Source organism: Schistocerca nitens, chromosome 4 (assembly GCF_023898315.1).
Source record: "Schistocerca nitens isolate TAMUIC-IGC-003100 chromosome 4, iqSchNite1.1, whole genome shotgun sequence".
NCBI lineage: Eukaryota > Metazoa > Arthropoda > Insecta > Orthoptera > Acrididae > Schistocerca > Schistocerca nitens.
The window spans coordinates 980969965-980997830 of NC_064617.1; the positions used below are offsets into that span (position 1 = coordinate 980969965).

Sequence of the window (27866 nt, forward strand, 5' to 3'; positions counted from 1 at the left end):
TTGTAAAATACTAGGGAATTAAATTACGAACTCAAAGTATATCCTGTATACAACCACACACATGTGAATACGCTACATAGAAATTCGTCAACTGACGAAGGCACGGGAACCGCTCACACTGTAAAAATATCTGGATTCTGATTGTTGGAACTGAAGGCTAAAATTAGCCACGTAACTTTATACCATTCCGTAGATGTCTTTATAGCTTCATACTTTTACGTAGATAACTTAAGTGTTGAGTTGCAACAACCAGCGTGCAGGTATTTTTACTTTGTGAACGGTTACCCGGGCTTGGTCAATGACAAGTTTCTGTACAGCGTACTCGTCGTTTTAGGTTTGTACAAGAGCCACTTTGATTTCGTAATATCAAAAAATGGTTCAAATGGCTCTGAGCACTATGGGACTCAACTGCTGAGGTCATTAGTCCCCTAGAACTTAGAACTAGTTAAACCTAACTAACCTAAGGACATCACACATATCCATGCCCGAGGCAGGATTCGAACCTGCGACCGTAGCGGTCTCGCGGTTCCAGACTGCAGCGCCAGAACCGCGCGGCCACTTCGGCCGGCTTCGTAATATCGTTTTCTACTATTTAATTACCTTCTTTTACTTTCTTTCTTTCTAATAGATCGTCTGATGATGTCTTGCTAAGAAGTCGAAACCGCTTATGATTTCAGGCTGAACAATATAATAAAAACATTTACTATATAAGAAGGTTATGTCTTCCACTAAAACAGTTTTCCTAGCCTGTGTAGGTTCTTCATTTGCTGTTGTCAGGTGGAAAGACAATTTGCTAGTGACTAAGGAGTGTCGTAAAAGTGGAGACGAAGCGAGTGACGAAACTGTGTGCCTGTGTGTGTGTGTTGGCGTGTTGCCGGGGTGTGGTAAAGCTGGGCGACCCGCAGGAAAAACGTCAGATATCGCGCAACACGGCCCACGTGGCTTGCGCCATGTGTCACTTCCATAATTGTCTGCGGATGGTGTTTTCTCGTGCCAGCCATACATCACACATAATACGTGTCCCGGAGATAAAATTAGGCGCAAGGTGTGCACGACTGGATGCACCGCGCTTTCAGTCCACATCCAGACGCAGCAGAGGACGCGCCTCAGCAAAGATGGTACGTGTCGCAGCGGACAGCCCGTCTTCGCGCGTTGGTACTTCCAGAAACCGCGGTCGCCGACTGCTGCACTCTGTAGCGTATTGTTTGCAACTGTCAGCTTCCATCCACCTGGTACAGATACAAAAAGACAAGTCCACCTGCAGGGACACTTTCGGCGGAATCTTTGCGAACTGTATGTCAGTTTGTACGGGAACAACCTCCTATGTACGCGAGGAAGCGATTGAAACGGCTCAGTGGCTACCGCTAAAACAAATATTACGGAGGACAACGGTTCAGATCCCCATCTGGCCACTCGGATTTACGTTTCCTGTGGCTCCTCTATATGGTTTGAGGCAAATTCCGCTATGGTTGGTACGAAAAGGACACATTCCATTTCGCTCCTCACAGTCAGAATTTGTACTACTGCGCAATGACCTCGTCATCAACGGAACTATAATTTTCCTTCCTTTTTGTACAACACAACATAGTAAAAAATTGTAACCCAGATTCTCTTTGCTTTTTTTTTTCTAAACAGGGTATTCAGTGAGTATTCTGTAAGGCTACAAGACTTCTTGTTTTATGAAATCATCTATGCAAATTAAAGTCCGCCACCTCGTTTTGTGTGATAGGGTTTTCACTATTAGACAGACTGATTAATGAGGAAGGTCTGTGCGTACAATTTATAAATATTTCGTGCAAACTGACAAAACTATCATGAATTAAAGTCTCCCTCTGCGGTTTTCTCTCTGTACGGGAAGACTAATTTCAGGAAGTACTGTACGGATTTTGATACGGTTTTCACTAACAGACAGACAGAGTGACGAGGCAGGCTTTGTATGTGATTTAGTACCACTGCAACAAACAGTCTGGCTGTAGACCCGTCGAAGCCGGTGCATGTCGTTAGTTATTCACAATTTAAGATCTAATTTTATTTCACATATACTCACATAGCTTACATATTGTGTGTTTCATATGAGCGTATATTGCTAATAAGTTTTGTGCTATCCTTTGAGAGTTTTGTCCATACTGACGGTATATTTCTAATTTTTGTGAGTACAGGAAAAATACTTTGAAATTACGTTACCTACCTCATATGAAACAAAATCAGTGAAAATCATCAGCAAGGTGGAAACAAAAATTAACTGCAAGTACATATTCTATATACTAGATGAAATTATGAATACAGATGAAATTATGAATTCAAGTTCAATCGCTCTCCTAAAGGGGAACAATCGTTATAATAACAAGTACATATTCTATTAGGTTGGTGCATAAGTTCGTAGCCTTTTTTTCCTCGTACAAAGACTTGCGCGCATACGCTAAAGATAATGTTAGGCGCTACTTTGTCGAAAACTGATACGTTATGCATCTGGCGGATCAGCGACTGCGCACTGTACTGTGAACTGCTTCCTGCTGGTGTAACCATCACCTGCCGACATTTACTGTCAATAACTGAGTCGTCTTGCAGACGCAGTCCAAGAACAACCAACAACAACGACGAGGAAGACTGCGTGAAGTGATGTTACTCCCCAATAACGCCCGCTCGCATTCTGATGGACTGACAAAAAAGACTATATAGGAGCTGAGTTAGGAAGTAGTTCCGCAGCCCCTTATTAACCTCATCTTGAGCCCTCAGATTTTCATCTTTTCCGCTCTCTATCGAAAAACCTTCAAGGAATTCCCTTTCCGGATGCAAATGTGCTACCAACATGGCGCAACGTGTTCTTCGCCTCAAAAGCTTTCTACAGTCACGCAATGCAAAAATTACCCCAATTAGCAGCGGACTGTTGTAAATAGTGACGGAGAATATTTTATTGGTGACTAAAGTCTCTGTTATGTGTACCTGTTGTGTTTATTAAACTAATGTAAAAACGCTACGAACTTATGCGCTAACATAATATTTTTGCAGAAACCAAGGCGGGATATCCAGAATGAGATTTTCACTCTGCAGCGGAGTGTGCGCTGATATGACACTTCCTGGCAGATTAAAACTGTGTGCCCGACCGAGACTCGAACTCGGGACCTTTGCCTTTCGCGGGCAAGTGCTCTACCATCTGAGCTACCGAAGCACGAATCACGCCCGGTACTCACAGCTTTACTTCTGCCAGTATCTCGTCTCCTACCTTCCAAACTTTACAGAAGCTCTCCTGCGAACCTTGCAGAACTAGCACTCCTGAAAGAAAGGATATTGCGGAGACATGGCTTAGCCACAGCCTGGGGGATGTTTCCAGAATGAGATTTTCACTCTGCAGCGGAGTGTGCGCTGATATGAAACTTCCTGACAGATTAAAACTGTGTGCCCGACCGAGACTCGAACTCGGGACCTTTGCCTTTCGCGGGCAAGTGCCCTACCATCTGAGCTACCGAAGCACGACTCACGCCCGGTCCTCACAGCTTTACTTCTGCCAGTATCCCCCAGGCTGTGGCTAAGCCATGTCTCCGCAATATCCTTTCTTTCAGGAGTGCTAGTTCTGCAAGGTTCGCAGGAGAGCTTCTGTAAAGTTTGGAAGGTAGGAGACGAGATACTGGCAGAAGTAAAGCTGTGAGGACCGGGCGTGAGTCGTGCTTCGGTAGCTCAGATGGTAGAGCACTTGCCCGCGAAAGGCAAAGGTCCCGAGTTCGAGTCTCGGTCGGGCACACAGTTTTAATCTGCCAGGAAGTTTCAAGGCGGGATATGTTTTAGAAATATAAATAACGCATTCGTAAATCAAAAAGCCGCTTAACATTGCGGTACGCTGTTTCAATATGTTATTTAAGTAAAACAGGAACGTGTCTACCATACTGAGTGAAGCGCGATAACAGTCGACATTTAAGGATGCTCGTGAAATAGAAATCGGAAGCGCTTATAGTTGTAGTGAGTTCCTGTTAACATCTGGCCGAGAAAACAAACGTATGAACCCGAAAATAATTAACAAAGGTCCTTCCTTTCGCTGCGCTTGTCAATTGTTCAAATGGCTCTGAGCACTATGGGACTTAATATCTGAGGTCATCAGTCCCTAAGACTACTTAAACCTAACTAACCTAAGGATATCACACACATGCATGCCCGGGGCAGGATTCGAACCTGCGACCGTAGCAGCAGCGCGGTTCCGGACTGAAGCGCCTAGAATCGCTCGGCCACAGCGGCCGGCGCCGCGCTTCTCAACTACTCCGTGTCTGCGTACGCAACGTGTGCGCCGTCTTCAACCGATGATGACCGACCGGTCTAACTATAATTTTTATGACACGTCTCTCATCGTAATCATATCTTCACTGGATACCTGATAAATTCTGAATGACTTTGGATGCATCCTAATAGTCTGCCGCTTCTTTGTTGCGAGTTTTTCACAAATGTTTTATCTCTGTTTCTGTTCCAGCGTTTGTCCGAATATTACTAACTGTATCCCAGCATCTTATTCTGCCGGCTACATAATTATGGTGAAAATTTCTTTCACTACCAGGGTTCGAAGTGCCTATTGCCGTATCTAACGCTAGCCCATTAACGTGCGCTACCGACTTTCGCCGCGGAGAATAGCATTTAATTTTTATGTGGTGTCAATCGTCGTTTCTATTTGTCACTTCAGAAAGTTCGTTATACATTATTATGGCAGGGCAAGTAACTTTTATTGAATGTTGCACTACACTTCAGAATGACGCAGATACAGGATACTGTTTTTGAACATAGTCTCAAATTTCCTTAAACATCGGTTGGAACGTTTTATCGAACTTTCAGCCGCTACGGTCGCAGGTTCGAATCCTGCCTCGGGCATGGATGTGTGTGATGTCCTTAGGTTAGTTAGGTTTAAGTAGTTCTAAGTTCTAGGGGACTGATGACCTCAGATGTTAAGTCCCATAGTGCTCAGAGCCATTTGAACCATTTTTGAACTTTCAGCTGCTCCATGATTGATATTCCTTCCTTAGTTGTGACAAAATCATTGGATAATCTGCGTGAACGTCCGCATCAGTGGAAAATCTCTTCCTTCCGTCCACCTGCTTAGCTGGGTGGTAACGTGGTTGCCTCCCGAGCAGCGGGCCCGGTTTCGATTCCCGGTCGGGTTGGAGGTTTTCTCGTGGACTGCGTGTTGTTTTGTCCTCATGATTATTTCAACCTCATCACCTGTGCTCAAGTCGCCCAATGTAGCTTCGACTAGAATAAGACTTGCACTTGGCGGGAGAACTTCCCCGGACGGAGCCTCCCGGCCAACGATGCCATACTCTCGTCTCTGTCTCTTCCTCTCTCCCACCCAGATATCTGTGGTGGATGTTGGCGTTCTTTCTTTCCGACCAGCACCTACCACGTTGCGGCCTTTGTCGAATTACATACGTCCGAAAGAACAGACACCATCTCGATCCTGCACCAATTATGAATCAAGACACAAAGGAATTAATGACATTTAGCTGTTAGTGGGCATTGATTTACATCAGTGGGTAAAGTGGAATATTCGTGACGCATCGGGATTCGATCCCGGGTCCTCTGCTCACGAGGCAGACACACTGACCACTAAGCCATTCGGACACAGTGGTCATCGCAAGTGCACGGATTATTCTAGCAAGCGTCCCGTCAGGCCTAAATGCTCAACTTATCCACACACTAGTGACGTAGTGCCCCTGCCCATTACTCACTTTACTAGCAGCGTTTCGCCGATTTCTGTCCGTGTTGTGCGTCTGCACTGAAAGGATCATTGGACTGCCTCGCCTTTATTATATATATGGTGTCTGTTCTTTCGGAGATGACTTACAGGAATCAGCGAAACGCCGCGAGTAATGAGGCTAGTGGGCAAGAGCACTACGTAGCAGTGAGTGGATAAGGTGACAATTCGGATCCGACGGGAGGCGTTCTAGGGCAGTCCATGCACTTGCGATGACCACTATGTCCGAATTGCTTAGTGGTTCCGAGTATCTCCTTCTCTCGATTGTCGCGCAGGTGACAAAATGGTAGATATCGAAATAGACGACAGAGGAGTAGAGAAACAATTAAAATCGCTCAAAATAGGAAAGGCCGCTGGACCTGATGGGATACCAGTTCGATTTTACACAGAGTACGCGAAGGAACTTGTCCCCTTCTTGCAGCGGTGTAAAGTAGGTCTCTAGAAGAGCGTAGCGTTCCAAAGGATTGGAAAAGGGCACAGGTAATCCCCGTTCTCAAGAAGGGACGTCCAACAGATGTGCAGAACTATAGACCTATATCTCTAACGTCGATCAGTTGTAGAATTTTGGAACACGTATTATGTTCGAGTATAATGACTTTTCTGGAGACTAGAAATCTACTCTGTAGGAATTAATGAACAAAGTAAGAGCATGTGGACTATCAGACCAATTGTGTGATTGGATTGAAGAATTCCTAGAGACAAGAACGCAGCATGTCGTCCTCAAGAGAGAAGTCTTCCGAAGTAAGAGTGATTTCAGGTGTGCCGCAGGGGAGTGTCGTAGGACCGTTGCTATTCACAATATACATAAATGACCGTGTGGATGACATCGGAAGTTCACTGAGGCTTTTTGCGGATGATGCTGTACTATATCGAGAGGTTGTAACAATGGAAAATTGTACTGAAATTGTAGCTACAATGCAGCAGGTCAGCAACTGGAAGCTGTTAATTCCATAAATTATCTGGCAGTAGGCATTAGGAATGACTTAAAATGGAATGACGATATAAAGTTGATCGTCGGTATAGCAGATGCCAGACTGAGATTCATTGGAAGAATCCTAAGGAAATGCAATCCGAAAACAAAGGAAGTAGGTTACAGTACACTTGTTCGTTCACTGCTTGAATATTGCTCACCAGTGTGGGAACCGTACCAGGTGGGGTTGATAGATGAGATAGATAATATCCAACACAGAGCAGCGCGCTTCGTTACAGGATGATTTAATAATCGCGGGAAGCGTTACGGAGATGATAGATAAACTGCAGTGGCAGACTCTGCAGGAGAGACGCTCAGTAGCTCGGTACGGCCTTTTGTTGAAGTTTCGAGAACATGCCTTCACCGAGGAGTCAAGCAGTATATTGCTCCCTCCTACGTATATCTCGCGAAGAGACCATGAGGATAAAATCAGAGAGATTAGAGCCCACACAGAGGCATACCGAGAATCTTTCTTTCCACGAACAATAGGAGACTGGAATAGAAGGGAGAACCGATAGAGGTACTCAAAGTAACCTCCGCCACACACCGTCAGGTGGCTTGCGGAGAATGGATGTAGATGTAGATATATGCGTCGTGAGCAGCAGACCCACGTTCGGCACAAGTTTTCAACTTTCCCCATTGATGTAAATTAATGCCCACTAGCAGCTAAATGTCATTCCTCTTTATCTCAATTCTTATTATAATACTATTTAATAAGTTTATAGGATTATTCCTATACAATTTTACCGTAACAAGATATCTAGCATTAATTCCCTCGTGTTTTGGTCAAATTGTTGACACTATTTCACTACCACTGGACGAGGCATCGCATCTGGTCCACAAAGCACCAGAATTTCGCCGTGAATCTGTAACTCATACTCTCTTCTGACGATGTGCCACCTTTGTTGCACAATGGTCTTAGAATGGAGCGAACTGTCTAATTTACATGGTACTTTCTGAAGTCCATACGTAGCACTCATCATTATAATTGTCAGCTGTTTTTGTTTAACAAAGCAACTGTCTCGTTTTAAGAGCGATATTATGGGCTGTGAGCGAGAGCTCATCGTAACAACTCAAGTTTTACTATGGTGAAGCTCTTACGGCGCTACGTTCACTTGTGCTTTTATCTGTCTGTATGAAACGCATGTGCAAAGTCCATGTGATGTACTACGATTTACATTGAAACTTCCTGGCAGATTAAAACTGTGTGCCCGACCGAGACTCCAACTCGGGACCTTTGCCTTTCGCGGGCAAGTGCTCTACCAACTGAGCTACCGAAGCACGACTCACGCCCCGTCCTCACAGCTTTACTTCTGCCAGTACCTCGTCTCCTACCTTCCAAACTTTACAGAAGCTCTCCTGCGAACCTTGCAGAACTAGCACTCCTGAAAGAAAGGATATTCTTACGCCTTACATTATTTAGTAGCAGTTTCGGATAGCTGTGAGGTGCTCACTGACCAGACAAGTGCAGTAAGCCGGCCGGAGTGAATTATTTACGTGTAGTTAGCGAAGCCTGTAATTAATAGCTACCGAGACTGACTAAAATATTAATTATGGAATGATAAAATATAATCGCTAGTTATGAATTTAAGAACGTTTAGTGGCAAATGACATTACCTAACAATTAATGAAATTCGTTTGGTGGCAATGGTAAATACATGCTGTTGCTAGATACGGTCGCTTCAGAGATATGAAGGTCAACTTCATTTTTTTAAATGGGATTCTATAGTTTGGTACTTATTTTCTGATAGCGGCTATCAAGATGAATCCAATGATGTGTAACAGTAAGGTCTTTGAAGGTCAACGAAGGTCAAAAAGGTGGTATCAACGTCCATTAAAAAAAAAAAAAAGTGCCGGCCGAAGTGGCCGTGCGGTTCTAGGCGCTACAGTCTGGAACCAAGTGACCGCTACGGTCGCAGGTTCGAATCCTGCCTCGGGCATGGATGTGTGTGATGTCCTTAGGTTAGTTAGGTTTAAGTAGTTCTAAGTTCTAGGCGACTGATGACCTCAGAAGTTAAGTCGCATAGTGGTCAGAGCCATTTTTTGAACAAGTGCAGTAAACATCATATTCTCGGATATTGCTTCTTTCAGCGTCTAGATACTCTCCACGCGGTCACGGAATAGAGTTCAGCTAATGTAGAAAATAACTTATATTGGGTAATATGTGTCTCTATTTTCCCACTGACTTCCTATCGCCGACTCTTGTGTTACATTGCCCTGAGTCTGTAATAACGCTACTGTATTACGATGGGGCAAACGTGTACGGCGCGAGCCTTCGCTTTTGCAACGAAGATCTCTAATGTTAAGTCTTCTGGCGTCGGTAACCAAAACGTGAACAGTTCAGACGCCTGCATGCTTTAGTGAAATGTGAACGTCATTATTACTTAAGGTCACTTGGAGTCTATCACTCAACTTGCGAGTACACTACTATGAAATAGCTCTAAGCACTATGGGACTTAACATCTGAGGTTATCAGTTCCCTAGCCTTATAACTACTTAAGCTAACTAACCTAAGGACATCACACACATCCATGCCCGAAGCAGGATTCGAGCCTGCGACCGTAGCAGCAGCGTGGTTCCAGACTGAAGACCTAGAACCGCTCGGCCACAGTGGCCGGCACAATACTATAAGATCAGTTTATTAAACAAGACATACCAACGTTCCCCATGCGACAGACTGAAATGTTGTTATCATAGCTTGCATATACAACAATGTGAAGATATTTACTGCTTATGTCTAATTTGGCCAGAGGATATCTCACAGCTGGGAGAATCTGCTACTAAGTGGTACACAACGATTGTGCAAAAATATCGCAACACAACGAGAAGTGGATGCGTGAACATAAACGCTGATGCTAGCAAAGCCTGCAGGTTACGCTATTGTATTTGACCACAGACGACACCTATGCAATGGCCTCAATACATTGTAAGTGTCATTCATGATCAGAACAGTGTCCTGTGTTGTTGTGAGTGCCGGAGCTAAGTGATTTGCAAAGTTGGCCGACTTTTGGTGCTCGTACGGCTAGTACTTCCGTAAACAAGGGAGCCGAAGTGTTCGTTGTTTCAAGAGGCATCGTATCGAAGATTTATACCGCATACAAGGAAAGCGGATAAAAGCATCATCCGCTAAGATACAACGCCAAAGAAAGTATGTGATCGTGATGGACAGTCGTTGATGAGAATCGTGACGGAAAATAAGACGTCGATGGCTGCTAAAGTCGCTGCAGCGATGAATGTCGCACTCGCGAGCACTGTTGGCACTAAAACTACACGAATGGAGCTCCATAAGCAGGAAATTGCAGGGCAAGCTGGATTCCACGACCAATCAGTGATGAAAATGTCCGTACCAGGGAAACGTGGTGTCGAAGCCATGAAATCTGGACTAGGGAACCGTGAAACAAAGTATTTTAGACATCTACATCTACATCTACATCTACATCCATACTCCGGAAGCCACCTAACGGTGTGTGGCGGAGGGTACCTTGAGTACCTCTATCGGTTCTCCAAATGGTTCAAATGGCTCTGAGCACTATGGGACTCAACTGCTGTGGTCATAAGTCCCCTAGAACTTAAACTACTTAAACCTAACTAACCTAAGGACATCACACACATCCATGCCCGAGGCAGGATTCGAACCTGCGACCGTAGCGGTCGTGCGGTTCCAGACTGCAGCGCCTTTAACCGCTCGGCCACTCCGGCCGGCTCTATCGGTTCTCCCTTCTATTCGAGTCTCGTATTGTTCGTGGAAAGAAGGATTGTCGGTATGCCTCTGTGTGGGCTCTAATCTCTCTGATTTTATCCTCATGGTCTCTTCGCGAGATATACGTAGGAGGGAGCGATTACTAAATGATCCTGTAACGAAGCGCGCTGCTCTCCGTTGGATCTTCTCTGTATCTTCTATCAACCCTATCTCGTACGGATCCCACACTGCTGAGCAGTATTCAAGCAGTGGGCGAACAAGCGTACTGTAACCTACTTCCTTTGTTTTCGGATTGCATTTCCTTAGGATTCTTCCAATGAATCTCAGTCTGGCATCTGCTTTACCGACGATCAACATTATATGATCATTCCATTTTAAATCACTCCTAATGCGTACTCCCAGATAATTTATGGTGTTAACTGCTTCCAGTTGCTGACCTGCTATTTTGTAGCTAAATGATAAAGGATCTATCCATCTATGTATTCGCAGCACATTACACCTGTCTACATTGAGATTCAATTGCCATTCCCTGCACCATGCGTCAATTCGCTGCAGATCCTCCCGCATTTCAGTACAATTTTCCATTGTTACAACCTCTCGATACACCACAGCATCATCTGCAAAAAGCCTCAGTGAACTTCCGATGTCATCCACCAGGTCATTTATGTATATTGTGAATAGCAACAGTCCTATGACACTCCCCTGCGGCACACCTGAAATCACTCTTACTTCGGAAGACTTCTCTCCATTGAGAATGACATACTACGTCCTGTTATCTAGGAACTCCTCAATCCAATCACACAATTGGTCTGATAGTCCATATGCTCTTACTTTGTTCATTAAACGACTGTGGGGAAACACGGCATCTACCTGTGAACCCGTGTCTATGGCCCTCTGAGTCTCGTGGACGAATAGCGCGAGCTGGGTTTCGCACGACGGTCTTTTTCGAAACCCATGCTGATTCCTACAGGGTAGATTTCTAGTCTCCAGAAAAGTCATTATACTCGAACACAATACGTGTTCCAAAATTCTACAACTGATCGACGTTAGAGATATAGGTCTATAGTTCTGCACATCTGTTCGACGTCCCTTCTTGGAAACGGGGATGACCTGTGCCCTTTTCCAATCCTTTGGAACGCTACGCTCTTCTAGAGACCTACGGTACACCGCTTCAAGAAGGGGGGCAAGTTCCTTCGCGTACTCTGTGTAAAATCGAACTGGTATCCCATCAGGTCCAGAGGCCTTTCCTCTTTTGAGCGATTTTAATTCTTTCTCTATCCCTCTGTCGTCTATTTCGATATCTACCATTTTGTCATCTGTACGACAATCTAGAGAAGGAACTACAGTGCAGTCTTCCTCTGTGAAACAACTTTGGAAAAAGACATTTAGTATTTCGGCCTTTAGTCTGTCATCCTCTGTTTCAGTACCATTTTGGTCACAGAGTGTCTGGACATTTTGTTTTGATCCACCTACCGCTTTGACATAAGACCAAAATTTCTTAGGATTTTCTGCCAAGTCAGTACATAGAACTTTACTTTCGGATTCATTGAACGCCTCTCGCATAGCCCTCCTCACACTACATTTCGCTTCGCGTAATTTTTGTTTGTCTGCAAGGCTTTGGCTATGTTTGCTGTGAAGTTCCCTTTGCTTCCGCAGCAGTTTTCTAACTCGGTTGTTGTACCACGGTGGCTCTTTTCCATCTCTTACGATCTTGCTTGGCACATACTCATCTAACGCATATTGTACGATGGTTTTGAACTTTGTCCACTGATCCTCAACACTATCTGTACTTGAGACAAAACTTTTGTGTTGAGCCATCAGGTACTCTGAAATCTGCTTTTTGTCACTTTTTCTAAACAGAAAAATCTTCCTACCCTTTTTAATGTTTCTATTTACGGCTGAAATCATCGATGCCGTAACCGCTTTATGATCGCTGATTCCCTGTTCTGCGTTAACTGTTTCAAATAGTTCTGGTCTGTTTGTCACCAGAAGGTCTAATATGTTATCGCCACGAGTCGGTTCTCTGTTTAACTGCTCAAGGTAGTTTTCAGATAAAGCACTTTAAAAAATTTAACTGGATTCTTTGTCCCTGCCACCCGTTATGAACGTTTGAGTCTCCCAGTCTATATCCGGTAAATTAAAATCTCCACCCAGAACTATAACATGGTGGGGAAATCTACTCGAAATATTTTCAAAACTATCCTTCAGGTGCTCAGCCACAACAGCTGCTGAGCCAGGGGGCCTATAGAGACATCCAATTACCATGTCTGAGCCTGCTTTAACCGTGACCTTCACCCAAATCATTTCACATTTCGGATCTCCGTCAATTTCCTTCGATACTATTGCACCTCTTATCGCTATAAACACGCCTCCCCCTTCACTGTCCAGTTTAGGATTTCATTACTGTTTACGTCTGGTTTCAGCCAACTTTCTGTCCCTATTACTATATGGGCGTTGTGACCGTTTATTAATGAGAGCAGTTCTGGGACCTTTCTATAGACGCTCGTGCAGTTTACTATTAGCACATTAATGTTGTTATTCCCTGTTGCATTTTGCCTACTCCTACCTTGCCGCGTCTCAGGAGGCGTCTTGTCGGGCCTAGGGAGGGGATTCTCTAACCTAAAAAACCCCCACGTGCACTCCACACGTACTCCGCTACCCTTGTAGCCGCTTCCTGTGTGTAGTGCACGCCTGACCTATTCAGGGGGACCCTACATTTCTCCACCCGATAGCGGAGGTCGAGAAATTTGCACCCCAGATCTCCGCAGAATCGTCTGAGCCTCTGGTTTAAGCCTTCCACTCGGCTCCAAAGCAGAGGACCGCGATCGGTTCTGGGAACGATACTACAAATAGTTAGCTCTGATTCCACCCCGCGACAGATGAGTATCGTTTCACACTGTTTACAACTTCTGGCAGGGTTTACGCCACAAAAGTGAAACATGGCGGGGGTTCGGTGATGATTTAGGCAGCCATATTATTGTATTCCGTGGGTCCCATGGTTACTTTGCAAGGCTGCATTACTGCCAAGGATCAGATTATCATTTTGACCGATCAGGCCCATCCCGTGGTACAGTGTTTGTTCCGCAATTGCGACGCTATGTTTGAAGACAGGCACTGTGTCCCCACAGCTCGCATCGTGCAGGAAGAATTGTCACATCTCGCCTTATTTCCAAAGATACCAGATCTGAATACTGTTCAGCCTTTGCGGCCTGCTTTGGAGAGGAGGGTGCCTGGTCGTGATCCACATCCACCATCGTCACCTGGACTTCCAGCTTTTGGCAGGAGCAACGGTACGTATTCTCTTGGAAGCCACAGAGTGTTTAGCCATTCAGAGACAACTGGGAACTGTTTTGAACGCCAGCGAGATTCCTGAACCGCATTAGTCACGATAACGTGTCGTGTTTGCGGTGGTTCCCAAGTTTTTGTCCACCCCCTGTAAGTCGCAGTACATCAGTTGGAGAACACAGGTGCGTTTCATACATCCTGATAAAAGCACAAAAGTACACGTAGCGACGTGAGAGCGTCATGCACCAGCAGCTCACCATAGAAGACTTCCATATCACGGATGGTTGTTGTGGTGACCAGTTACACTTACAATGTTATACAGTACTAGATGCGGTTGGTTGGTTGGTTGTTTGGGGGAAGAGACCAAACAGCGAGGTTATCGGTCTCAGAGGGTTAGGGAAGGATGGGGAAGGAAGTCGGCCGTGCCCTTTCAAAGGAACCATCCCGGCATTTGCCTGGAGCGATTTAGGGAAATCACGGAAAACCTAAATCAGGATGGTCGGACGCGGGATTGAACCGTAGTCCTTCCGAATGCGAGTCCAGTGTGCTAACTACTAGATGCGTGTCGTGGGGCTAAGCCATAAGAGGGCACCAGTAATCTTCCCATCGCATTCTTTAAAGATTTGATTCCGAAGATGAAGGAACCACTTCGTGGCATTCGCTTCAGAACTGTTCCAGAGATCCGACAGGCAGTAGACAGCTCCATTCGCACCATCAACAGAACACGCTCTGCTAACGGTATACTACGCCTTCCAAATCGCTGGCAACGGGTTCTACACAATGCTGGTGACTACACAAACCAAAACATTGCATAAAACCAAGTGTTCAGTTCCTACTGCTGTGAAATATGGGGAAAAAACAGCAAATCGGCATTCATAAGAAGAGGAACAATACCAAAAATACAACAGGAGCGTAATACGTAGAAAATCGTCCATGCTACCTGCCACTGAAGATGCCTTGCAGAACATAAAGGCGAAACGCGTATGGCACAAAAATTGTGTTTCATTCGGTTGTAGTCAGACGGTCCATAAAGTAAAAATTATCAGCATGCCGTAATATTACACGCAACTGAGGAAGACAGCCCTATAAAAATTGAAGATATACGCTGAGTTATTCGAATTTATTTCATATGGTTCACTCTATTAGTTCGAGTATAATGACTTTTCTGGAGACTAGAAATCTACTCTGTAGGAATCAGCATGGGTTTCGAAAAAGACCGTCGTGCGAAACCCAGCTCGCGCTATTCGTCCACGAGACTCAGAGGGCCATAGACACGGGTTCACAGGTACATGCCGTGTTTCCCCACAGTCGTTTAATGAACAAAGTAAGAGCATATGGACTATCAGACCAATTGTGTGATTGGATTGAAGAGTTCCTAGATAACAGAACGCAGCATGTCATTCTCAATGCAGAGAAGTCTTCCGAAGTAGGAGTGATTTCAGGTGTGCCGCAGGGGAGTGTCATAGGACCGTTGCTATTCACAATATACATAAATGACCTTGTGGATGACGTCGGAAGTTCACTGAGGCTTTTTGCAGATGATGCTGTGGTGTATCGAGAGGTTGTAACAATGGAAAATTGTACTGAAATGCAGGAGGATCTGCAGCGAATTGACGCATGGTGCAGGGAATGGCAATTGAATCTCAATGTAGACAGGTGTAATGTGCTGCGAATACATAGAAAGAAAGATCCCTTATCATTTAGCTACAAAATAGCAGGTCAGCAACTGGAAGCACTTACTACCATAAATTATCTGGGAGTATGCATTAGGAGTGATTTAAAATGGAATGATCATATAAAGTTGATCGTCGGTGAAGCAGATGCCAGACTGAGATTCATTGGAAGAATCCAAAGGAAATGCAATCCGAAAACAAGGGAAGTAGGTTACAGTATGCTTGTTCGCCCACTGCTTGAATACTGCTCAGCAGTGTGGGATCCGTACCAGATAGGGTTGATAGAAGAGATAGAGAAGATCCAACGGAGAGCAGAGCGCTTCGTTGCAGGATCATTTAGTAGTCGCGAAAGCGTTACGGAGATGATAGATAAACTCCAGTGAAAGACTCTGCAGGAGAGACGCTCAGTAGCTAGGTACGGGCTTTTGTTAAAGTTTCGAGAACATACCTTCACCGAAGAGTCAAGCAGTATATTGCTCCCTCCTACGTATATGTCGCGAAGAGACCATGAGGATAAAATCAGAGAGATTAGAGCCCACACAGATGCATACCGACAATCCTTCTTTCCACGAACAATACGAGACTGGAATAGAAGGGAGAACCGATAGAGGTACTCAGGGTACCCTCCGCCACACACCGTCAGGTGGCTTACGGAGTATGGGTGTAGATGTAGATTAGTACAGTTAGGGTAATTTCTGATCCTTTTTAAGAAAAAAACTAGTTTTAGACGCATTTCATTGCTTATGACGTCGTACCTTCTGATATATGTCGCACAATAGAATAATTTTACAGGTACATTCAGTGGTATTGTGGTTACTGCCTGCAGAACATGTTGCGAGAACAGTTAGTAGTAAAGGAGTAATAAACCGGTACGTCGTGCGTGATGCTGAAGCCCTACTGTATGAAAAGCGAAAATGAAGAATGTGAAAATTCATTTCCTTTCATTACTTTGAGGGGAGCGCCAGCGAGAAATAGTTTCGAAAAGATTTGAAATTATATGTAAAGTTTGTTGGTAGTTGCTAAGCGCCGTCATTCTCAAATAGTAGATAAATATAATCTAGGTAATTAGTGTGTCGTGAGCAGCATTGTGTCAAGACATGTACGAGTACATACACTCCTGGAAATGGAAAAAAGAACACATTGACACCGGTGTGTCAGACCCACCATACTTGCTCCGGACACTGCGAGAGGGCTGTACAAGCAATGATCACACGCACGGCACAATGGACACACCAGGAACCGCGGTGTTCGCCGTCGAATGGCGCTAGCTGCGCAGCATTTGTGCACCGCCGCCATCAGTGTCTGCCAGTTTGCCGTGGCATACGGAGCTCCATCGCAGTCTTTAACACTGGTAGCATGCCGCGACAGCGTGGACGTGAACCGTATGTGCAGTTGACGGACTTTGAGCGAGGGCGTATAGTGGGCATGCGGGAGGCCGGGTGGACGTACCGCCGAATTGCTCAACACGTGGGGCGTGAGGTCTCCACAGTACATCGATGTTGTCGCCAGTGGTCGGCGGAAGGTGCACGTGCCCGTCGACCTGGGACCGGACCGCAGCGACGCACGGATGCACGCCAAGACCGTAGGATCCTACGCAGTGCCGTAGGGGACCGCACCGCCACTTCCCAGCAAATTAGGGACACTGTTGCTCCTGGGGTATCGGCGAGGACCATTCGCAACCGTCTCCATGAAGCTGGGCTACGGTCCCGCACACCGTTAGGCCGTCTTCCGCTCACGCCCCAACATCGTGCAGCCCGCCTCCAGTGGTGTCGCGACAGGCGTGAATGGAGGGACGAATGGAGACGTGTCGTCTTCAGCGATGAGAGTCGCTTCTGCCTTGGTGCCAATGATGGTCGTATGCGTGTTTGGCGCCGTGCAGGTGAGCGCCACAATCAGGACTGCATACGACCGAGGCACACAGGGCCAACACCCGGCATCATGGTGTTGGGAGCGATCTCCTACACTGGCCGTACACCACTGGTGATCGTCGAGGGGACACTGAATAGTGCACGGTACATCCAAACCGTCATCGAACCCATCGTTCTACCATTCCTAGACCGGCAAGGGAACTTGCTGTTCCAACAGGACAATGCACGTCCGCATGTATCCCGTGCCACCCAACGTGCTCTAGAAGGTGTAAGTCAACTGCCCTGGCCAGCAAGATCTCCGGATCTGTCCCCCATTGAGCATGTTTGGGACTGGATGAAGCGTCGTCTCACGCGGTCTGCACGTCCAGCACGAACGCTGGTCCAACTGAGGCGCCAGGTGGAAATGGCATGGCAAGCCGTTCCACAGGACTACATCCAGCATCTCTACGATCGTCTCCATGGGAGAATAGCAGCCTGCATTGCTGCGAAAGGTGGATATACACTGTACTAGTGCCGACATTGTGCATGCTCTGTTGCCTGTGTCTATGTGCCTGTGGTTCTGTCAGTGTGATCATGTGATGTATCTGACCCCAGGAATGTGTCAATAAAGTTTCCCCTTCCTGGGACAATGAATTCACGGTGTTCTTATTTCAATTTCCAGGAGTGTAGTTTCTAACTCTAATACGTGACTTACTGTATTAAAGTTACAACGTAACATTATACCTCTTAATGAGTAGGCTGTGTCAGAATTTGAAGTTCATAAATTCGGCCAGCGAAATTATGAAAATTAAATTTTTGTTCCTCCTGGAAGCTGTTATATAGGCAACGTACAATTATTTTTCGATGATGCTAGTGGTTTAGTAACATAGGTGTCGGATGCTTGCAAATCGTAAGAACAAACGAACAAATTACGGGCAATGCTTCTTAACGGACGCTGTTTGAAACTCTACAATAAATCTTAACTCTTTAAATTGCCGTTTCGTCAGTCGTCCGTTTCCGTATCGGTAGAATTCACCTTCGACGAGTTGGGTATGGCCACGTTCAGTCCAGAACACCTCCTTTCCTCCCCACTATTTTCAGCCTGCTACGTTAAACCACCGCAGCGTCAACGCCCACTTTCAATACTTTTAACGTGCGCTCACGCTTTCGGCCGATCTTTTAAGAGGCTTTGCGTCGAGCGCTTCAAAATGTTCAATGAAGGATTTTTAGATTTATTTTATTACAAGATTTTAATACGGAGAAAATCTTCTACGCTACCTGCCACTGAAGATGCCTTGCATAAAATAAAGGCGAAACGTGTATGGCACAAAAATTGTGTTTGATTGAGTTGTAGTCAGACGGTGCAGAAAGTAAAAATTATCGGTATACCGTAATACTACACAACCCTTCTGTTTTGGCTGTCATCATTTATCATGAAGAATTATTTTATTACATTGTGGTCCAAGTCGCTTCGACTGGATTTAGGTCGCCGTGGTAGGGACGCAGTTATAGACCAGAAAAAAACCGTTTTCTATTATTTCCTTGCATGATGTTCAAAGGCTTAGGTTTACCTATCTTAACAACTTCATACCGTTCTCTCTTGTGCCACTAAGATAAACTACACCTACGTCTATACCCGCAAGCTACCTTGCGGTGTGTGGCGGAGAGAACTTTTTGTAGCGCCGTCACTTTCAGCCTATCCTCTTCCCATTACGAATAGTTCGCGGGCAGAAACATCGCCGGTAAGCCTGCGTGTGCATGCGAATCTCTCTAGATTTTCGTCATGGTCTTTTCGCGAGAATACTTGCGAGGAACCCTTATAGGAACATACTGTAATAATAAACCGAACGGTGATGTAGAACGCCTCTAATCCAGCGCCTGTCACCGGAGTTGGTTTATGCTTACTAAACGAACCTGTAACGAAACGCACTCCTCTTCTTTGGATCGTCTCTGTTTCCTCCTTGAGCCCTATCTGGTACGGATCGCATACTGACGAGCAATATTGAAGTGTTGCTCGAACGAATGTTTTGTAAGCTCCTTCCTTTGTCGATTTCATGTGGATTCTTCTAACGAATCTCTGTTCGGCGTCTGCCTTACTTGCGTTTAATCTTACGTGAGCTTTGCGTTTCAGATCGCTCCGCACGCATATCCCTAGATGTTTTAGGGAAGTAACTGCTTCCAGCGCCCGTTCTGTAATTGTGTAATCAAACGATAATGGGTCTCTCTACGTATTCGTAGTACATTACATTTGTTTTGTTTCTCTTAATTTATTGACTTTCGGGATGTGCCCATACAACCATCTGAACAGTGGAATGTGAGTTATGGCGATACGAATGTGAGGACAGCACAACACCGAATCCCTGAGCGCTGAAAATCTCCGACCCAGCTGGGAAACGAACACGGGCCCTTTCGGTTAGCGATCCGCCGTGCTGACAGCGCAGCTACCTTAAGCCGCACGTATTCGACGTTTAAATAGCACATTCCTAACTAAATCAAATAAATCTGGACGTGACAAGAATAATAGTTTTTACGAATGGATGGCACCACTGCGGGAGAGTACAAAAGAAACATGTTTAGATGCAGTGACACGAAACAATTCGCGTCCACGACGTGTAAAAGGTTTCGTTAAAAGCTGACCAATGAAAACGATATACTTCTATTTCTGTGTGAGATTTGTTGAGGATCAATTCCCTCTCCCCCGCACCAAGCATCGATCTACCTGCGTTTCGCTACAATTTTCAAGCGTTGCGGCTTCTCTGTATACAACACCATCAACCGCGAAAAGCCTGGTGAAATTCTGACGTTACTTCAACGCCTGAGTACTTCTCTCCGTTCGGAATGACATACTGTGTTCTGTTTGCTAGAAATCTTCGATTCAGTCACACAGTTCATCTGATATTCCGCATCCACAACGCTCTTATTTTGTTCTCTAGGCGGCGGTGCGGAACTGTAATCCAACGCCCGCCTGATGATAGGGAACACGGCATTTACTAGGCGCCTGTATCTACTGTTGTTTCGGTAAAATAAAGCAATCTGTACCGTTTACCTCATAAGCTCATTGTACTCGCATAGTGAGGCAACCACTAACGACGGCGTCCTTGCAGTTGTTTCCTTTCTACTTATATAATAAAGTAATGTAAGTAAGACGTTCTGGAGCGCACTCGATCTAACAGCTGCGCCACGGACTGCGTAACATCCACGCCTCTACTGCGGCACTGCACGTGGTCCCCCCACTCCTTGTTCCCTGGCAGCTCGCGCGACCAGTTCCCGTATTGGCCGCCGGTGAAGATATTTCAGTCCGGCAATGTGCTTTTGTGTTCAGCTGAGCGTGGAGAATGTTTGCGAGGCGTAATAAATCCTTCCTCTACTGCCGGCGAAATACTGGTGCTACAGTTACGCATTTTCTCCAGTGATAGGCCATACGAGTGGGCGCAATTGTCAGCATTTGGGGGGGGGGGGGGGGGAAATCGGTGTGCCATGGTGGCTTAGTGGCTAATGCAACTGCCTAGTAAGCAAGAAACCTGGGTTCGATTCCTGGCCTTGGTACAAATTTTCACTCGCCACTTCAGGCTATATACATAAAATGCATTTTCGTAGCTCGTTAACTCATTTGCAAGGCATCAGACGTTTGACACGTGGGAGTTCGATTCTTTAAAACATTTGGAGAGGAGGGGAGTAACCGGTGTTCGTCTGAATTGCAAATAAAACAATTAAGTCTGATTTGTCTCAAGACTGCGGTTATTTCCTTACTTTGATGTCGTGCTGGTACCTACCAATCAACGTACAGCCCCAGTGCTATATGAAGGACTAGTGCTAGCAAAGAAACTTATATAATCGGTATATAAATTAGAGAAAAGGTTCTGACAGTACCTAAGCTGTTAGAACGAATCTACCCTTAAAACTCACATGATACAAAGATTGCCTGTGAACTGGAGGTGGCTGGTTCTATCCTTTATCCAGCACATATGTTTCACAACATCATTTCACTAGCAAACGAGTTCCCCAGTCACAGTGTTTACATCTACATCTACGTCTACATGATTACTCTGCAATTGACAGTAAAGGGCGTGTCACAGGATTCATTGAACCACCTTCAAGCTATTTCTCTACCGGTCCACTTTCGAGCAGCACGCGGGAAAAACGAGCACTTAAATCTTTCCGTAGGATCTCTGGTTTCTCTTACTTTATTATGATGATTATTTCTCCCTATGTAGGTGGGCACCAACAAAATGTTTCCACACTCTGAGGACCGAGTTCGTGGTTGAAATTTCATCCCGTCGTAGCAAATAACAGTTCTGTTTTGCTAACAGCCACTCCAATTCGTGTATCGTATCCGTGGCACACACTCCCTTATTTCCGCGATAATACAAAACGTGCTGCCGTTCTTTGAACTTTTTCGCTGTCCTCCGTCCGTCCTATCTGATACAGGTCCCACACTGTACAGCATTACTACAAAAGGGAGCGGACAAGCGTAGTGTAGACCTGTTACATTTATAAGTGTTCTGCCAATAAATCGCAGTCTTTCGTTTGCTTTCCCCACATTATCTATGCGATCCGAATTTAAATGATTCGTAACTGTAATCGCTAGGTATTTAGTGCAGTTTACAGCCTTTAGATTTGTGTTGTTTATCGTATAACTGAAATTTAAAGCATTCTTTTTAGTGCTCATGTGGATGACTTCACACTTTTCGTGAATTAGAGTCAACTGCCTCTTTTTGTACCATAAGGTATCCTGTCTAAATCATTTTGCAATTCGTTCTGATCATATGAAGAATTTACATGACGGTAAATGACAGCATAATCTGAAAATAGTCAAAGAAGGTTGCTCTGATTGTCTCCTAAATCGTTTGTGTAAATCAGAAACAACGGAGGGTCTGTAACCATTTCCTTGGGGAACGTCAGACATTACTTCTGTTTTACACGATGACTTTTCCGTCAGTTACTATTGTGACCTTTATGACGGGAAATCACGAATCGAGTCACACAACTGAGACGATACTTCACAGGCACGCAATTTAATTAGAAGTCGCTAGTGGGGAACGATACCAAAAGCCTGCTGGATATCTAAAAATATGGAATGAATTAGACGTCCCCTGACGATAGCACTCATTACTTCGTGAGAATAAAGAGCTAGTTGTGTATCAAGAGAACGATATTTTGTGAATCCATGACGGGTATTTGCCAATAAATCGTTTTCTACTTTATAACGTTCAAGTAGGTATTAAAATTCATGGAGAAGAAGTAAAAACTTTGAGGTTCGCCGATGACATTGTAATTCTGTCAGAGACAGCAAAGGACTTGGAAGAGCAGTTGAACGGAATGGACAGTGTCTTGAAAGGAGGATATAAGATGAACATCAACAAAAGCAAAACGAGGATAATGGAATGTAGTCAAATTAAATCGGGTGATGCTGAGGGGATTAGATTAGGAAATGAGGCACTTAAAGTAGTAAAGGAGTTTTGCTATTTAGGGAGTAAAATAACTGATGATGGTCGAAGTAGAGAGGATATAAAATGTAGACTGGCAATGGCAAGGAAATCGTTTCTGAAGAAGAGAAATTTGTTAACATCGAGTATAGATTTAAGTGCCAGGAAGTCGTTTCTGAAAGTATTTGTATGGAGTGTAGCCATGTATGGAAGTGAAACATGGACGATAACCAGTTTGCACAAGAAGAGAATAGAAGCTTTGGAAATGTGGTGCTACAGAAGAATGCTGAAGATAAGGTGGGTAGATCACGTAACTAATGAGGAGGTATTGAATAGGATTGGGGAGAAGAGAAGTTTGTGGCACAACTTGACCAGAAGAAGGGATCGGTTGGTAGGACATGTTTTGAGGCATCAAGGGATCACAAATTTAGCATTGGACGGCAGCGTGGAGGGTAAAAATCGTAGAGGGAGACGAAGAGATGAATACACTAAGCAGATTCAGAAGGATGTAGGTTGCAGTAGGTACTGGGAGATGAAGAAGCTTGCACAGGATAGAGTAGCATGGAGAGCTGCATCAAACCAGTCTCAGGACTGAAGACCACAACAACAACAACAACGTTCAAGCTCAGTATATTTTCCAAAATCCTTCTGCACATCGACGTTAGTGATAAGGGCTGTAATTCAGCGGATTACAGCTGTTTCCTTTCTTGGGTATTGATGTGGTTTGTGCAACTTTCCAGTCATTGGGTACGGGTCTTTTCTACGAGCGTGCAGTTTTGTGTGATCACTCAGTATGGAGCTGTTCTATCAGCATACTCTGAAAGGAACTTGTATACAATCTGGACCTGAAGCCTTACCTTCCTTAGGTTTTTGAAGCTGCGTCGTTACACCGAGGATATCTACTTTTAAGTTACTCATGTCGGCAGTTGATCTTGCTCCGAATTCAGGAATATTTACTTCATCTTCTTTCGTGAAGGAATTTCGGTAAACAGTGTGCAGTAACTCTGCTTTAGTGGCACTGTCTTCGGAGGTAGACATTATCGTTCAACAATCAGTTGGAAAAATAACGGTTTTGGTAGTTGTGAATGTGACAAGACGGCCAGAGAAACATTACTAAATGCGTTCTCTGTTAATTACGTAGCTCTGATTTTTCTGATGATCACTTGTTGTTGTTGTTGTTGTTGTTGTGGTCTTCAGTCCTGAGACTGGTTTGATGCAGCTCTCCATGCTACTCTATCCTGTGCAAGCTTCTTCATCTCCCAGTACCTACTGCAACCTACATCCTTCTGAATCTGCTTAGTGTATTCATCTCTTGGTCTCCCTCTACGATTTTTACCCTCCACGCTGCCTTCCAATGCTAAATTTGTGATCCGTTGATGCCTCAAAACATGTCCTACCAACCGATCCTTTCGTCTAGTCAAGTTGTGCCACAAACTTCTCTTCTCCCCAGTCCTATTCCATACCTCCTCATTAGTTACGTGATCTACCCACCTTATCTTCAGCATTCTTCTGTAGCACCACATTTCGAAAGCTTCTATTCTCTTCTTGTCCAAACTGGTTATCGTCCATGTTTCACTTCCATACATGGCTACACTCCATACAAATACTTTCAGAAACGACTTCCTGACACTTAAATCTATACTCGATGTTAACAAATTTCTCTTCTTCAGAAACGCTTTCCTTGCCATTGCCAGTCTACATTTTATATCCTCTCTACTTCGACCATCATCAGTTATTTTACTCCCTAAATAGCAAAACTCCTTTACTACTTTAAGTGTCTCATTTCCTAATCTATTCCCCTCAGCATCACCCGATTTAATTTGACTACATTCCATTATCCTCGTTTTGCTTTTGTTGATGTTCATCTTATATGATAACTTATAATGGAAATATTGGATGATACTACAAACTTCCACGGACCATGGACAAGGGTAAATTTATTAATGTGAGGTGAGGGATCGTAGTCCAGAAATTATCGAGTCGAAAGTTATAACTGAAAATCGTTCTGGTACCTGTGATGGTGGCATACTTGTATGCGTAGAGTTGTTGGTAAGATTGTAAGGTAGACAACTAACGAAGGTGGTAGCAAGGACTAAAACAAGAGAAAAAGACTAATAAACAGGGGCTCTAAAATTCATACCTTAAGAACTATGAGCTCTTCTTCATCTTAGCTACTACGAAACCTGTTCACACATGTAAGAGTTGCTTGATATAACATTTTGGATAAATAGTTTTGAACGTTCATATACTTTGGAGCACAGCCAAGCTGACTACACTATGACCTTTTGCTTAATTTCTTCTATAAATACTTTCGAAAATGGTACAAAAAAAGAATTCGTAGCATTCGGATACTTTCGAGCACCAATGTGACTGCACGGTGATTGGCTGTTTCACTTTGTCTGTAAAATATTTGCCGACAATTGGAGGAGACAGAAGGATAGAGAGAGAGAGAGAGCTGTTACCCTAGCAAAACTGGGCTAGCTACACCATCTTGAATTTTAAAAATTCTTTACCATCTTGTATTTTTAAATTCCGGACCAATGTGACGTCACTGAAAAAAAGGGCACTGTCTGTGACGTCATCATGATGATGTCACAGGTGAGGGGATGTTGTTCGTGATGTCATGAGTGGAGCACTGACATGCTCAAGTGATGTAAATATAAACAGTGTGCCGGAACACACATAGTCTTCCTACTGAGAAGATTGCTTACATATCACTCGTGTGGGCCGCGCGGGATAGCCGCGCGGTCTCGGGCATCTTGTCACGGTCCGCGCGGCTCCCCCCGTCTGGGGTTCGAGTCCTCCCTCGGGCATAGGTGTGTGTGTTGTCCATAGCGTAAGTTAGTTTAACCAGTTTGTAAGCTTAGGGACCGATGACCTAAGCAGTTTGATCCCATAGAATCTTACCACAAATCTACAAATTTACTCGTGTGGCTCATCCTAAAATATTAGACAAGTATGTGGGACACATATGAAAATAAAATGAGTATCACAGTAGAAACTGAACTGGCATACACTTTAAGCTAGACACTGTCCCGAGATGGCCTACTTGCAAAGTTTCGAGAACCAGCTTTTCCGTAGTGATCGTGACTTTAGATTGATTCCAGCGATTAGGGAGCTATTAAACAATCATTCTTCCCGCCCTGTATACGGAAATGGAATGAGAAGAATACCTAACAACTGGTGTAATGGGAAGAACCCTTTGCCATGAAACTCACAGTGTTTCAAAGAGTATGGACGCTAGGTGTGGAACCTCTTGGCGCTGCTATGATTTCACAAACTCCATGCTGACTATGCGACAGAATCACACGGACCTCCATTCCGACTTTGGCTTGGACAACGCGCAGCTAGGCACATCGTTCCATCGTGCTTCGGACTCAGCACTGCTTGTGTGAGCAGCAACATGACTGCAGTGGGGGTAACCATTTGCACAGAACGACCATTTCAAATAACGATACATTACTACCACTAAATAAAACGGGAGTCAGATGTAAAACCACATCAGAAATTCATCAGAGTTTTCCATCAACTTGGTGCACTAATTACGAGTGACTGTATGAACTGATCTTCATATTAAATGCGTGGAGTTTGGCAGGAGTTTACACAGTTTATCGACGTGAGCAATATTTAGTCATTTCATCACTAGTAGCTCTGAAGGAAGTTATCACCAACCCTCTCTTACGTCGACAGTTTACTAAACAAACTATCGTATGCGACGAATGTTTCATTTATTTACTCTGGTGAGATAGGGCCTTTAGAGCCCTTCTTACATTCTCCATAGGTCACGCTGTGTTCATAACGAGACATGTGTAGTAAAAAGATTTACATACAACGTGGAATGCAACCCTTAGAAATAACTGCAACATAAGTATTGGAAAACAGTACTAGAATATTAGAAAAAAAGCACAGTTTATATTAATTCATGGAAAATAGAACGACACGGAATTATTACCGCCAGAGAGATTTAAATTGAGGGTACTGGCAGAGACAGAGGAACGAGAACGAATACGATTCTTGACGGGATATTTGGGGACGAAGGAGGAGAAGGGGAGAGTAATTTACGAAAGAAAAGTACAAGTGGGAGAAGACAGAACCAGTCGTTTTAGTTTTTGACAGAGGGAAATTAGACACACGTGTTAACTTTTCAGAGAAAAATTATAAGATTAACAAAAGAAGGTGTTTCAGCTATTTCCTGAATGCAACAGTGCACTGAATCGTGCACAAAGTACAGAGTAGCTCGTAACAAGAGGCAGACAGCACCAACGGAGAAGGACTTTGAGAATGTATTTCTTTAAGGCTGAACACAGCTAGGGTACCAGATATCTGAGACATTGTGTTCTGATTATGATGAGGCGGCCGTTACTTGATCTCTCATCTTACGAACTGGGGTTGATGCACAATGAGAGGGCCATTTAGTTACGTAACCTGTCTGGCGGCAGATGTCTTAATGCCGTGTGAAGCACAAGGATGGCCAAAGAGACGGATACTTCAGATGTAATGCACATAAGCGCTCGTGGGTAATTTTAAGCTTCTGGAGAATTCACTACTCGTTCCGCGTTGGATTACATTGCAATAATGGAGGTTGAGCGGAATAAGTGATTGCGTAAGTGTGTGCTTTACAGTATTTCAATATATATTACGAAAATTTTCAAGAGCATAGACGCAAGCAGAACTGTTCCCGGACGTGGCGACAGGACATTTTGCCTAGCTGAGATGCTCATTCGAAGTTGCGCCGAAGTTCTTTTCTGATGCGGTACTGGAATACGTTTGAGAAAAATGGGAGATAGTTGTCCGCGGAATCCACAAATAAATAATTTACACTATTATTTGCATAAAGGGAGAACAGTAGTGGGTCGAAGACTGAGCGCTATGGCATTCCTGAGAGAACACGATTCCAAGACGAGTTTTTATTCCCACAGACAGAAAGCGGCTGTCTGTTTTTCAAGTACTTTCGAAATGAAACGGTTCAAATGGCTCTGAGCACTATGAGGTCATCAGTCCCCTAGAACTTAGAACTACTTAAACCTTCAAGTAATTTCAAATCGCTTCAGCATACTATGAAAAAATTTTAAGTGCCGTATTCGTTTTTTTGAGCAGATTGTAAAAATTGGCGGTATCAAAGTTTCTGTGAAGTGTCAATATTATCGCTTTACGCTGATCTATGGTGTATTTCACGTTGTCAGTTACGTGAATTCGTGCCGTTTTCGTTATATCGCGTTCACAAAAGCCAGGCTGGT

General features: G+C 44.5%; 1 protein-coding gene across 1 annotated transcript in view; it reads left to right on the forward strand.

Annotated features, from left to right (window-relative positions):
* Positions 1–937: 937 nt before the first annotated feature.
* Positions 938–27866, forward strand: part of LOC126253689 (troponin C, isoallergen Bla g 6.0101-like) — a 141415-nt gene continuing 114486 nt past the window's right edge. Inside the window, exon 1 of the mRNA XM_049955216.1 lies at positions 938–1118. Coding sequence (XP_049811173.1) covers positions 951–1118 — 168 coding nt within the window. The 5' untranslated portion in view covers positions 938–950. The remainder of the gene's footprint in view (positions 1119–27866) is intronic.